The sequence below is a fragment of the Podarcis tiliguerta genome, assembly GCF_965153285.1.
Source record: "Podarcis tiliguerta genome assembly, chromosome: W".
In the NCBI taxonomy this organism is placed as follows: Eukaryota; Metazoa; Chordata; class Lepidosauria; order Squamata; family Lacertidae; genus Podarcis; species Podarcis tiliguerta.
The window spans coordinates 3,816,664-3,831,010 of record NC_139552.1 but is presented as its reverse complement, the minus strand read 5'-3'; the positions used below and the strand labels follow the sequence as shown (position 1 = coordinate 3,831,010).

The following is a 14,347-nucleotide window of genomic DNA, read 5'->3' as shown; positions in this document are numbered from 1 at the left end:
CAGAAACTCATGGGCCTGACTCTCAGTTACCAATCTATATCTCTTCTTTCTGTAAGTAAAGGAAACTCCTTCTGGAAATTCCCATTTGTATTTTATGTCCACTTTTCTAAGGGTTGTTGCCAGGGTCCTATGCTTCTGTCTCCTAATTCTTAATTTAAAAGGAATTTCCCTAAATATGTCCACTCTTTTACATTCAACCTGCAGACCCGTCTTCATAATTTTTTTGAAGGATTGCATCCTTCACTCTTTTTGTGACAAATGTCACCAAGACGTCTGCAGGCTGTTTTCTTTCTCTGGATGCTCTTGTCCTAGCTATGTAAGCATTTTCAATTAATTCATCCATCCCAGCTTGCACAATGTAACTTTATTTGCAAGTACTTGGTTCTTTGCCTGCAACTCTCTGAAGCTAGCAAACCCAAACAGGACCTGTTGTCTTGATAAACCTGTATAGGACATTTCACATTAACCCTGATGTCCTGAAACAGTTGCAACAACCATTCACAATCCATAAGTGAATGACAGTGTATTGAGTTCAGCTTCACAAGAACTTAGGCTCACTGTTGTCTGCTTCTTGCACAGCCAGTCAAACTGACACTGGTTGTACATGTAGCACACCCCAGAAGTGCTTGTGCCATCTGTGGTGTCACTTCCAAAAATTGCATCTGCAAAAATCTCAAGACCTCCAGACTTTTGACTAGTGAATCTCAGTCTGTAGTGCATAGTACCTTTCAGGTAACGAGCTATGCACTTGAGAGCTTTCCAATCCTGAACAGTAGGATTGTTAGCGTGTCTGTTAAGAAGATTAGTGCTCACAGCTATATCAGGTCTTGAACATCTGGCAATGAAATTCAGCTTGCCTAGAATGCATCTGTACAATGTAGTGTCAGAAAATGCTTCACCAGTATCATCTACCTGGAAACCTGTTACCATTGGTGTGTCCACAGGATTTGCACCAACCAAATTCAGCCTGGTTAACACATCAGAAATTTTCTGAGATTGGTGTACCATAAAATCACCTGCCTGGTTTTTCTCTACTTCCAGAGAAAGATAGTTTGATACCTCACCAAGATCCTTCATGTCAAAGTGCTCTCACAGCTGAACTAGGGTGCTTTGGTACAAAGCCTGATGCTTCCAAAAGAAAAGAAGATCACCAACAAAGCATACACAATACAGTTTGTTTTGCCCCACCTCTTTGACAAACACACATGGGTCTGCTTTGCCCTGGAGAAAACCTAGAGAACGCAATGTCTCTGTTAGTTTTGGCACTCTGTTTGAGACCATATAGGGATTTCTGTAGCTTACAGACCATTCCCTTCTGTACCTGCACTCCATCTGGTGGAAGCATATAAATCTCCTCCCCCAGAACCCCATACAAAAAAGCTGTGTTCACGTTGTGATGCAATCTTGAGCATAAGCCTAATGCTCTCATACTTGACAGTGGGTGAGTAGGTCTTGTGGTAGTCCTGTCCTGGTACCTGTGAAAAACCTCTTGCGACCAATCTGGCTTTGTGTCTTACTACCTTGCCATTCTGATCAGTCTTGGCCTTAAAGACCCATTTGCTGCCAACCAGCTTCAGCCCTTCTACTATTGGAACCAGTTCCCAGGTCTCATTCCTTTCTAAGGAATCAAGTTCAGCCTTCATGGCTTTTAGCTATGGCTCTGCATCCTTTGAGGTTAACTCCTGGACCTCTTGGAAGCTTGAAGGTTCCCATACCTTCTCTGAGCTACTAACAACAGCTGTTGCTGTTTTAGCAAGCTCATCAGCATACCTCTTTGGAGATTTGCCCTTTGTGTCCCTTTCAGATCTGCGTACTAGACGCAAGTCTTCAGCACTCATCTCCTCTTTCTTAGGAGAATGGCGGCCAGTGGTGAACAGTGGTTCTTCCAATTCAGCGTCAGACCCATCAGATGGTCTGAGTGAGGCCTTCACGCTCTTGAAGTCTGCTGTGTCACTGCCACTGTCAGCAGCACTAGCACCTCCCACTGAACTGGAATCTGAACCCTGATCATCATCCTCATCTTCCTCTGCTTCCCCAGCAACTGGGTGACTCTGGAAAATTCCTACATTGTACTGAACACTCCTGGTAAACCATACCATCTTTGTGTAAGTCATTAGCACTCTGTATGTACCCATTATGTACCCCACAAATACGCCATGCACACCACGCTTCCCGAGCTTGCTGCTCTGTGGAGTATGGACCCACATGTCAGAACCAAAAATTCTCATGTGCTTGACGTATGGCTTCTTACCAAACATCTTTTCATAGGGAGTACAGCCTATTGGTGCAGAATACCTGCGATTATAAGAATAAACAAAACAATTCAGAGATTCAGCCCAATACTCTTCAGGAAGATTGGCATCATGCAACAAGGTTTTAAGGCCTTGTAGCAAAGTTTGATTTTCCCTTTCACAAAGTCCATTCTGCCAAGGTGATCTTGGACTTGCGAGGTCATGCTGAATCCCCTTCTCAGTCAGAAAAGCCTCAAACTGCTGAGTAGTGAATTCCCCTCCATCATCAGTAAACACTGCAGTTGCTTCCCATGGACATTTTGCAACCAAGCATAGAATTCATTGAACCTAGGAAATGCTTCTGATTTCTGCTTGAGCATGAACACATTAATGTACCTGGAAAAAGCATCAATCAATACCATGAAGTACTTTGCCCCACCTAGAAAGGGTTCAAGCGGCCAAACAAGGTCTGCGTGGACAATCTGGTAGGGTTTAGATGCCTGCCTGCCAGAAACCTTGCCCTTTGGTGCAACCCATACCTTTGCTCTGCACATGACTTACACTTCATGAAAACCTGCAGGGTTTATTGGTCAGGCCTTGAACCATCTCTGGCATCTTGATCAGTGCTTGCCATCCCAAATGACCGAACCACCTGTGGTGGGAATATATGCAATTTAAATGGAGAATTTTGTTAGTATTCATAACACAACAAGATTCATCACTTTGCACATTGACACCGACATAAGTTATCAAGAAAAAAACATTTACATAATCTGCCTGTAAAATGTCTTTGTTGTTCTTCCTTATGAAGCAAACTCCCTTCTTGAAGGAAATGTCAAAGTCTTGCTCTGTCAGCTGAGCAAGTTATCAGTGGAATCAGGAACAAACAGCACTTTGCTGATTGTAGTACTCAGGCTCTGGAGCTTGACCGTCCCTTCGCCAGCAACCTGTAACAATTTACCATCCGCTTGGTGAATCGAACCCTCCTGTGGCATGAAGGAAACAAATAAATGCCGATTTCGGCATACGTGGCAAGTCGCTCCCGAGTCGACAACAAAGTGACCCTTGGCCTTTGGGGTAGCAGTGTGTGCAATCAAGGCTTTATTCTGCACTGTGGTCTTCTTGCCCCCCTTCTTCCTGCTGCCTGTAGAATTGCTGCTTTGTTTACCTTTCGCTTTTGGATGCTGTTTACAGTCCCTGTGTAGGTGATCTCGGTTCCCACAGGAAAAGCATCTCACAGCTGCTAACACTCTAGCGCCCTCTGCTGCCTGCATCACTGTCTGGGATGACTTAACAACACCTTTGATGCAGTTAAATCCTGCGCTGGCAACGCTGCCAACTGGCTAGCAATGGCACTGTAACTTTCGTCCAAGGAGTCCAGAATAAGAACAAAAAACAAGGCCTCTGGAATGGTAAAGCCTCTATGCACAAGCTCTTGTCTGAGAGATTTTAACTCCAGGACATGTGCCCTTAAATCCCCTCCAGGCTTGAGCTTCATCCTGTGCAATTTTCTGAAGTAGAGCAGCACAGATCCAGCCTCTTCTCTCAGATGAGATGTGCAGTTGTCTTGCCAGCCAGCGTTATCAGTTCCTCCTGAGAGAAAGACAGGAGAATTAAGCCCATGGCCTTAGAATCAGCAGCAGACCATTCTGCTGTCAATGGTGCAGGGGCAGCATCTTGAACCGTGTGCCACACTGCAGCCCTCCTCAACAAGGCTTCACAATAGCCAGCCCAGGTCTGATAATTCTCCCTATGAAGCTTGGGACACTGGGTGCTTCCCAGTGCATCCTGTAAATGATCCATTTTCCTGCTCTTTGCTTCAGCCAGGAAAACAGTCAATTGCAGTTCTCTTTATCTGACAGCTTGTAAATCAGACTGCCTGTTTTTTTCCTCAATTTTTCCAGAAAAAAATGGCTTTGGGGAAAATGGGGAAAAACCAGGTCCGCCCCCCCCCCCCCATTTTTCCATTTTTCCCCAGGCCTTCCCATCTCTAGTCGTTATGTTTTTGCGGTCCTGAGCCGTTTAAGGCTTTATATGTCAAAACCAGCTTTGAATTGGGCCCGGAAACTAATTGGTAGCCAGTGCAGTCGGACCAGGATCGGTGTAATATGCTCAAACCTGGCCGCTGAATTCTGCACCAGCTGAAGTTTCCGAAACGTCTTGAGAGGCAGCCCTACGTATAACGCATTGCAGTAATCTAACCTTGAGGTTACCAGAGCACAGACAACACTAGTTAGGCTATCCCTGTCCAGATAGTGTTGTAGCTGGGCCACCAGCTGCACTCCAGGCCACTGAGGCCACCTGAGCCTCGAGCAACAGCAAAGGATCCAGGAGTACCCCCAAGCTACGAACCTGCTCCTTCAGGGGAAGTGTAACCCCATCAAGAGCAGGCGACCTCCCACCTATGCAGTCTAGGGAACCACCCACTAACAATGCCTCAGTCTTATCTGGATTGAGCTTCAGTCTGTTGACTCTCATCCCGTCCATTACTGAGGCAAGACACTGGTCCAGCACTGCCTCACCTGCAGATGTAAAGGAGAAATAGAGCTGAGTGCCGTCAGCATACTGCTGACAATGTACTCCAAACCTCCAGATAACCCCACCCAGCGGTTTTGTGTAGATGTTAAACAACATGAGGGATAGGATTGAGCCCTGTGGAACCCCACATTGAAGGTTCCATGGGGCTGAAAAGCATTCCATAACTAACACACCCTGGGAACAACCATCCAAGTAGGACTGGAACCACTGGAAAGCAGTGCCACCCACCCCTAGTTTGGAGAGTCGCTCCAGAAGGATACCATGGTCGATGGTATCGAAAGCTGCTGAGAGGTTGGCCTAATGCAGCGAGCAGCCACAGATGCTCAACTAACTGATTTTGTTGGCTCAGATCACCAGACTGCCCTCTGCTTTTCCCTGTCCCCCATCCTTTTGCATTGAGTTTTGGTTGTTGGTCATATCTAGGACCATAGGAGAGGTCAAGCATATCTCAACTCACCACCCGCTTTGTCTCTGTCTCCCAAGCTGAGGCTAACCTTCCCTCTTGTGTGAAATACTGACAGAAGAAGACAGTAACCATCAGTGGACGCCTTTGTAAAGCAAATTTCCTTAACAGACCAACCCTTTGGAGTTCTCCTTGCCCATCAAGTCAAACCAAACTTACATTTGTGTACAAGCTGCTACTGTTTCACACGCGCTTAAAAAAATCTGAGATAGTATTGTTAAGGTTTTCTTGCCAGTCTCTCATAGATGGTCTAGTTGAGATTCTTGTATTGCAAGGGATTGGACTAGATGACCCTCAGGGTCTCTTCCAACTGTACAATTCTATTATTCTGTGATTCTAAATCCCAGGATGTTAATGGGTGTGTCATTTTCTTCCCACTTCAAGGAGCGTGATGGTTTTGGAAGCCTTGTTGTGGCCCGGGGAAGGGGGCATGGACGTGGAGACTGGAGCATTGGCACCCCTGGGGGCATACAGGAAATCACCTACACAGTGCCAGCTGACAAATGTGGCTTGGTCATAGGCAAAGGTAAGCAGCGTGAATCATAGAATTGTAAAGTTGGAAGAGACCCCCAAGAGTAATCTAATCCAACCCCCTGCAATAAATATTTATATGCATGGGAATGTTAACACTTTAACTATGGGAAGGTGGTTCTGCATTGCCTGATATTGGGAGTTTTTCCTATGTGCTGGTATCAAGTTTCGGTCTTCCATCAATACTAGAGGCACAGTCGATGGTGACAAAATAGATTGCCTTTTTGGTGGGTTTCCCCATATTGTGGAAATCCTTCCCAAGAGAGGGTAGACTAGCTCCCTTTTTTTATTATTCCATCAGCAGACTAAGCCCTTCCCATTCAGACAAGCCTTGGGAAACTATGCAGCAGAGGATTCTGCAGTTGCAATCAAAATTATTCAACCCCCATTGCAAATTAGGTTTATTATCAAAAGTTAGACTTTCAGCTGTTTGCAATGAGCAAATCAAACAAAAGCAATTGATATAGCTCAACACAACGGATGCAAAGCAGCCCCAGAGCATCACCGAGCCACCACCATGCTTCACTGTAGGCGGAGTGTTCTTTTCAGTGTATGCTTCATTCGTCTTCCTCCAGACACAGCGCTGATTCATGGGGCTGAAAAGTTCCAATTTTGTTTCATCACTCCACAGAACAGAATCCCAAAACTTCTGTAGCTTATTTATATAATCTTGAGCATATTGGAATCGACTTTCATTGTGCTTTTTGGTCAGTAGGTGTGTACGTCTTGGAGTTCTGGTGGCATGGAAACCTTATGTGTTTAGTACATGCCTTACTTTGCTCACTGAAACCCCAGTGCCTGCTGCCACCAAGTATTGCTGCAGCTGTTTTGCAGTCACTCAAGGGTTTTTCCCAGCCTGCCTTCTCAGAAATATGGTTGTTGCCACAGAAGGCTTCATTTTTCTTCCTCTTCCAGGTACTGTAACCACTGTTCCTTTAACTTTGAACCTGTGAATTATGCTTACAATGATGTCTTTAGGAACATTCAGTGCCTTTTGCTATCTTTTGTATCTTGCTTCTTGTCTGTGAAGGGCGATAATCTCTTCTTTTACCTTCTTGAACCATTCTTTTGACTTAGCCATATTTCTAACATGCATTCAGTTTTGACACTCAGCAACCCCATAGCCAGCTTAGGTATTTCATGTGTTCCAGCTCAAGCACACCTGGTGCAACTGACGGAACCCTTGATTAGTTGCATCAAGTATGCTTGAGACAACAGCTGTTGTATTTGTGCTGTTGTGAGGGATTCTATTCAGGGGGTTGAATAATAGTAAGACTAGAGAAGCCAGTATAAGTTGCAATTTCAGCTGAATTTGGGGAGAACACTTGAAGCATCCTGTGCTCTTGTTATCTGTCGCTTGGACTACTGCAGTGCGCTCTATGTGGGGCTACCATTGAAACTACAACTAATCCAGAATGTGGCAGCTAGACTGGTGACTGGGAGCGGCCGCTGAGACCACATAACACAGGTCCTGAAAGACCTACGTTGGCTCCCAGTACGTTTCTGGGCACAATTCAAAGTGTTGGTGCTGACCTTTAAAGCCCTAAACAGCCTCGGTCCAGTATATCTGAAGGAGCATCTCCACCCCCATCGAGAAGCCAAGTTACAGGGAACCAGGCAGAGGGTCTTCTCGGTAGTGGCACCCACCCTGTGGAATGCCCTCCCACCAGATGTCAAAGAGAACAACAACTACCAGACTTTTAGAAGACATCTGAAGGCAGCCCTGTTTAGGGAAGCTTTTAATGTTTGATGTATTACAGTATTTTAATATTTTGTTGGAAGCCGCCCAGAGTGGCTGGGGAAGCCCAGCCAGATGGGCGGGGTATAAATATATTATTATTATTATTATTATTATTATTATTATTATTATTATTATTATTGCTGTTGTTTTGTTGTTGTTGTTGTTATTACTATTATTATTATTATTTCAATTGCTTTTGTTTGATTTGCTCATTGCAAACAGCTGAAAGTCTGTAATAAACATGATTTGCAATGCAGGTTGAATATTTTCGATTGCAACTGTAATCACTGGGTTGCTGTCAGGGCAAACTGGATTTTAATTGCTGGTTCAAAATGTGTTTTAATGTATTTTACTTATTGTTTTTTAATTAGTTTGTTTTTATTACATTACATTTTACATAATGATGATTTTAAAAGTTTGAAGTTGAATTCCAACTTGGAGAAAGGATGGATATAAATATATTAAATAAATACACAGTAAATAACTAAGTAGCATCACTTTGCACCATGCAGTCATAAAACCCTGAGCAACCCAGACCCAGCAAAAAGTATTAACTCACTCCCACACCACCCCCGACAATACCAGAAAAGCAGCCCTTGAGGAAACCTGTCTCAAACAGCCTCAGCCCATTTCAACTCATTCAAGCCTTAGAAACCTTCCAGGCAGCTGAAACCTGGCAGAAAGTTTCCCGCCTCCGCTCCTGGCCTCCAGGCGGAGCCTCACTCTCTGCCCTTCTGGCTGCACTGAGACTCTCCCGATTCCTGCAGAGGGAAGTGGCTTTCCTCCGCAGAGACTTACTGTGCCAAAGCAAGCAGGCAAGGAAGGCGGAGAAGTGCAGGAGTTATTTTTGTCCCCCTCCCTCAGTGATGACACCCAGGGCAGCCCACACCCACACCTTCCTTTGCCATTGGGTGCTGCAGCACTGGCTGGGCCACAGGCCAGCGGTGAGACTGAAGAAGCATAGATACAGTGGCTAATTCAACAGAATTTGGTACTGAGAGGTCATGTAGAAAGTCTGACAAACACAGTAAATCAGCAGCACCTGGCAAGCATGCAATAATTGGTGAGGCGAGCTGTGAGCCCCCCCCATCACCCCAGCTAAGTTCAGTGACAAAGTGATGGATTATCCAGGGTTCAAAGCGAATATGATGTTGCTTTTCAGAGTGCGGGGGGGGGGGGGAGACAGAATTCAAAGATGATTCTGAGCATGTTTTCTTTCTGATTAACCTCTTAGAAGGAGCAGCAAGACGCTGGGTAATACCCCTAATGGTTAATCAGCACCAATGTTTGTCGGATTTGAACAGTTTTATGATGCAGCTGGATTTGATGTTCCAAGACCCTGAATGTCAATCCACTGCCAACAGGAAAATTCTGATACTGTGTCAAGTGGACTCCTCTGTAATGCTTTACACCACGGAATTCAATTTAATCGCACAAGAATTAAATTGGAATCAGGAGGCTCTAATGGCGATTTATCGGGCGGGGCTAAATGGGACTCTGCTAGATGAGCTGGCTAGGATGGCCCCTCCCTCTTCCCTGGAGGAGCTTATGCACATGACGTTGAGAATGGATCAAAGGCTGCAAGAGAGGAAAGAGGAATGGAAGCCCCTTTTCTGAATGCCAGTGAAATTGGGGGGCATGCCTATCCTTCATGTCAGAGAGCCGGGGGGGGGGGAGGGTTGCCAAGGAGCGAACCAGAAGAAGAGCCGATGCAGCTTGGCACTGCTTGTGGGCGCCACATGTGGCCACAGAGGAGAAAGAGAGGAGGAGAAGGGAGTGGCTCTCCTGTTATTGTGGGAAAACTAACCACACGGCCAGGAATTGCCAGCCAAAACCCCAGTGAGATCTCTTTCTGGAGCTAGTGTGGAGGGAGGGCCACCCTGTGGGACAGCAGGCAGGAAACGGCCGATCCCAGTTCCAGTAAGAGGCGCAGAACTGGGAGGAAGGTCAGCTGCAGAGCCTCCATCTCCACGGGCGGTTCCCAGTCTCACAGTGCTTGCTGTGCTACAGTTCCCAAATGGGCGCAGAATGCAGTTGCGAGCTCTCATAGACTCAGGTTCCTCAGCGGATTTTGTGGATGTGGAATTTGCTAAGGAACATGGCATATCCATGCATAAATTATCCACCCCATTGAAAATACAAACCATAGATGGGAGACCCCTGGTGTCAGGGGTGGTCTCTTGTGCAACCGTGCCTTTGAACCTGGAGCTACCTGGCCACCGTGAGCAAGCTATTTTCCACGTGGCAAAGCTGGCCACATACCTTCTAGTCTTGGGGATGACCTAGTTGTTCAGACATGATCGTGTTATCGCCTGGGGACAGAGATCCATAATGTTTGCTTCAGCGTATTGTCACCTCAATTTTTTGGGCTACAGACCTTTGGAAGTTGCAGCAGTATTGGGTGCAGGAGTGCTGGGTCCTTAATGGAGAGCCAACTGCCCCAAGAATACCAGTCCTTCCGAGATGTCTTTTGTGAAAAAGAAGCAGACAAGTTGCCGCCCCATAAAATAGACCTTGTGCCAGGTGCGAAACTGCCCATAAGTCGCCTCTATTCAATGTCGGAAGTAGAGCTGGCGGCCTTGAGGGAGATTTTAGAGAAGAATCTGGTGAGGGGCTTCATCAGACCCTCCATGGCACCAAGTGGATCCCCTGTACTCTTCATGAAGAAAAAGGACACCACAGAACTTCGTTTATGCACCGACTATAGAAAGATTAACCGGATAATGGTGTCCAATCGCTGTCCACTACCACGTATCGGGGATCTATTGGAAAGGTTGTGGTCAGCGAAGATCTACACAAAGCTGGATTTGAGAGGGGCCTACACCTTAATCCAAGTGGGAGAGGGAGATGAGTGGAAGACGATGTTCTGCACCAGGTACGGCAGCTTCAAATATCTGATCATGCCTTTTGGACTTCAGTCAGGTACAGCAATGTTCCAAGCCTTCATCAGCTACATCCTCAGCGGTCTAGTAGATAAGTTTGTGGTGGTGTATCTTGATGATGTGCTGATTTACTCAGAGAACCCAGAGCAACACGTCCGACGTGACAGGTGCTGTAACAATTGAGAGAACACCAGCTTTATGCGAAGTTGGAAAAGTGCCAATTCCATGTCTCATCTGTAGATTTCCTGGGTTACAGACTCTCGCCTGAGGGGTGTGCATGGATCCGCAAAGGTAGAGAGTGTGGTGTTGTGGCACAAACCCAAAACAAAGAAAGACTTGCAGAGATTCTAGGGGTTCGCAAACTACTACCGCAAGTTCCTGCCAGCCTATTCAAGGCTAACTACACCTCTCACAGATTGAGGGGCAAAAAGTATTTCCAGTGGACAGCTGAGGCACGATGGGCATTTGAACAGCTCAAAACCATGTTCTCTTCAGAGGTATATCTAGCACATGCAGACCCGCACAGGCCACTAATCGTGGAAATGGATGCTTCAGACAGGGTGATGGCTGCGGTGTTGCTGCAGGCTGACCCAGGTGGCAACCTTCATCTGGTCACCTTCCACTCTAGGAAGCTGAATCCTTCTGAGCAGAACTACACCATTTGGGAGAAGGAACTTTTAGCTATCAAGGAAGCTTTTGAAGTGTGGAGACATTTCCTGGAAGGGGTGCAGCACCAGGTAGAGGTGCACACTGACCATCGTAATCTAGAGTATTGGCAGACGGTAAGGTGTTTGAAACAGAGACAGATTCACTGGGCGCAGGTCTTTGCCAGGTTTGATTTCAGAGTCCAGTATGTGGCTGGGAGTCAGAATCAGGGGGCAGATGCCCTTTTGAGGAAGCCAGAGTACCAGGAGCTTGAACCAGTCTCAGTATATAGGCATATCTTGAAGCCAACACACCTGCAGTTGACTGTAGGATCGGTAGGGGATAGCACAGAATTTCTACAGCGGACAAGAGATGATAACTTCGCTGGAGGCAAATTAACTGTGTTGTAAGGAGAGACTAAGAATGCTCCAACTACCGCACAATTGCACTCATTTCACACGCTAGCAAAGTTATGCTTACAATTCTACAAGGAAGGCTCAAGCAGTATGTGGACCGAGAACTCCCAGAAGTGCAAGCTGGATTTAGAAGAGGCAGAGGAACCAGAGAACAAATTGCAAACATGCGCTGGATTATGGAGAAAGCTAGAGAGTTCCAGAAAGACATCTACTTTTGCTTCATTGACTATGCAAAAGCCTTTGACTGTGTCAACCACAGCAAACTATGGCAAGTTCTTAAAGAAATGGGAGTGCCTGATCACCTCATCTGTCTCCTGAGAAATCTCTATGTGGGACAAGAAGCTACAGTTAGAACTGGATATGGAACAACTGATTGGTTAAAAATTGGGAAAGGAGTACGGCAAGGCTGTATATTGTCTCCCTGCTTATTTAACTTATATGCAGAATTCATCATGCGAAAGGCTGGGCTGGATGAATCCCTAGCCGGAATTAAGATTGCTGGAAGAAATATCAACAACCTCAGATATGCAGATGACACAACCTTGATGGCAGAAAGTGGGGAGGAATTAAAGAACCTTTTAATGAGGGTGAAAGAGGAGAGCGCAAAATATGGTCTGAAGCTCAACATAAAAAAAAACGAAGATCATGGCCACTGGTCCCATCACCTCCTGGCAAATAGAAGGGGAAGAAATGGAGGCAGTGAGAGATTTTACTTTCTTGGGCTCCATGATCACTGCAGATGGTGACAGCAGTCACGAAATTAAAAGACGCCTGCTCCTTGGGAGAAAGGCGATGGCAAACCTAGACAGCATCTTAAAAAGCAGAGACATCACCTTGCCAACAAAGGTCCATATAGTTAAAGCCATGGTTTTCCCAGTAGTGATGTATGGAAGTGAGAGCTGGACCATAAAGAAGGCTGATCGCCGAAGAATTGATGCTTTTGAATTATGGTGCTGGAGGAGACTCTTGAGAGTCCCATGGACTGCAAGAAGATCAAACGCATCCATTCTTAAGGAAATCAGCCCTGAGTGCTCACTGGAAGGACAGATCGTGAAGCTGAGCCTCCAGTACTTTGGCCACCTCATGAGAAGAGAAGACTCCCTGGAAAAGACCCTGATGTTGGGAAAGATTGAGGGCACAAGGAGAAGGGGACGACAGAGGACGAGATGGTTGGACAGTGTTCTCGAAGCTACAAACATGAGTCTGACCAAACTGCGAGAGACAGTGGAAGACAGAAGTGCCTGGCGTGCTCTGGTCCATGGGGTCACGAAGAGTCGGACACGACTAAACGACTAATTCAAGTTGCATGGGCTTCCCCCTTAGAGTAATTCCAGATCGTAGAACCCAATTCACTTTGCAATTTTGGTAAAAGCTCATGCAGTTACTCAAGGTGGAAATCTGCCTTTCTTCTGTCAGGCATCCCAAGACAAATGGAGAGTCAGAGAGGACTAACGCTACATTGCAGCAATACCTGAGGTGTTACGTAAACTACTAGCAAGATGATTGGGTAGCCAAGCTCCGCTTAGCGGATTCGGTGCGCCTACAATAACGCCCTGCACATTTCAACTCAGCAGACCCCCTTCATTAGCTACAGATGCCATCCTCACTCCCATCACCAACTGACACCTTGTCAGTGCTAGCCGCAGAAGAATTCATAGAGGAGTTGGCAGCCATCCATGATTTACTAAAGGAGCATCTGAACTGTACCAAAGAGGCCTATAAGCAGGCAGCTGATGCTCACCACCAGCCTGGCCGTGAGATCAAGGTGGGGAATCAAATGTGGTTGTCAACATGCAATTTGCCGCAAACAGGCAGATGCAAGAAATTAGAGCATCAGAGAGTGGGTCCGTTTGAAGTGATAGACTAGATTAATCCTGTGACTTTTAGACTCAAGTTGCCTGCATTCATGAAGATTCACCCCATGTTCCACAGATCTTTGTTATCGACGGTGGTGCCTGCACATCCGTATCAGACTCCTACGGAAGCTCCTCCACCTCCTGTCATAGTGGAAGGAGAGGAGGAATATGAGGTAGAGCAGATTTTAGACTCTCAGTGGTGACGGAAGAAGTTGTAGTACTTGATTGGGTGGAAAAGGTATGGGTCAGCAGAGCGATCATGGGAGTATGCAGAGCAGGTTCTGTCAGTGTTTGTAAAAAGCAAAAAAAAGAAGGAAAGGGTTCTGACCTCCCTTTTTCTCTTCAGTCTCCTTGTCGGCACAAAAGGAGTCCACGAGAATATCCTTGCAGAGTTTTATTCTTAAAAGTCCTTGTGCAAAACACGACTGAATAACTATACACACCAGCACCAACCAACCAACCCAAACACCAGCCTCAGCACAAACTAACATTTCTCACTTATATATACAACTTGCTGCAAGCCGCTGAGTCATGCTGACCCAGCTTTATTCGCATTAAAGAAACAGCGGCCATTTTAGCCGTGACAGGTTCATGCACCCTAATTGCAAAGGGTGCATGCAGGTCACCCCATAAACCCAAACTGGCTGAGTGGAGGGAGGAGGAGGAGAGCTTTAGAGGAGGGGGGGTGTCAGAGACCAGACTGAGGATTACAGCTCTGAAGAGGAATGGTGGGAACCTCCACCTCTTCCTGCTCCTGACCAGGATCCTGAAGCTGCCCTGGAACAATGGAGTAGTATAGATTTAGAGAATTAGTTTGCAGAGGGACATAGTTTGGAAAACAACAGCTGGGCAAAGCTGAGTGGGGAACAGCTAGGAAAAGCAGAACAGGAAGAGAGAGAGATAACTCACTCCCCTTCGCTGGAAAGTGTCCAGCCTATATCTCCCAGGGTAAGGAGAGCTGCTATGCAGAAGGCTCAGTGGTTGCAAGATCAGGTGGCAAGAAGGGGAAGTGATGAAGATAAAGTGGGGGTAAGTAGGAGGGAA

The 14,347-nt window shown here is 46.3% G+C and overlaps 1 protein-coding gene across 5 annotated transcripts in view; it reads left to right on the top strand.

The window, feature by feature from the left end:
* The window catches only part of LOC310668837 (far upstream element-binding protein 3-like), a 340,163-nt gene that overhangs the window by 237,235 nt on the left and 88,581 nt on the right, over window positions 1-14,347 (top strand). For all 5 annotated transcript variants that reach the window (XM_083422169.1, XM_083422171.1, XM_083422170.1 and 2 more), the window contains one exon: window positions 5,617-5,758. In XM_083422169.1, coding sequence (XP_083278295.1) covers window positions 5,617-5,758 — 142 coding nt within the window. The remainder of the gene's footprint in view (window positions 1-5,616; window positions 5,759-14,347) is intronic.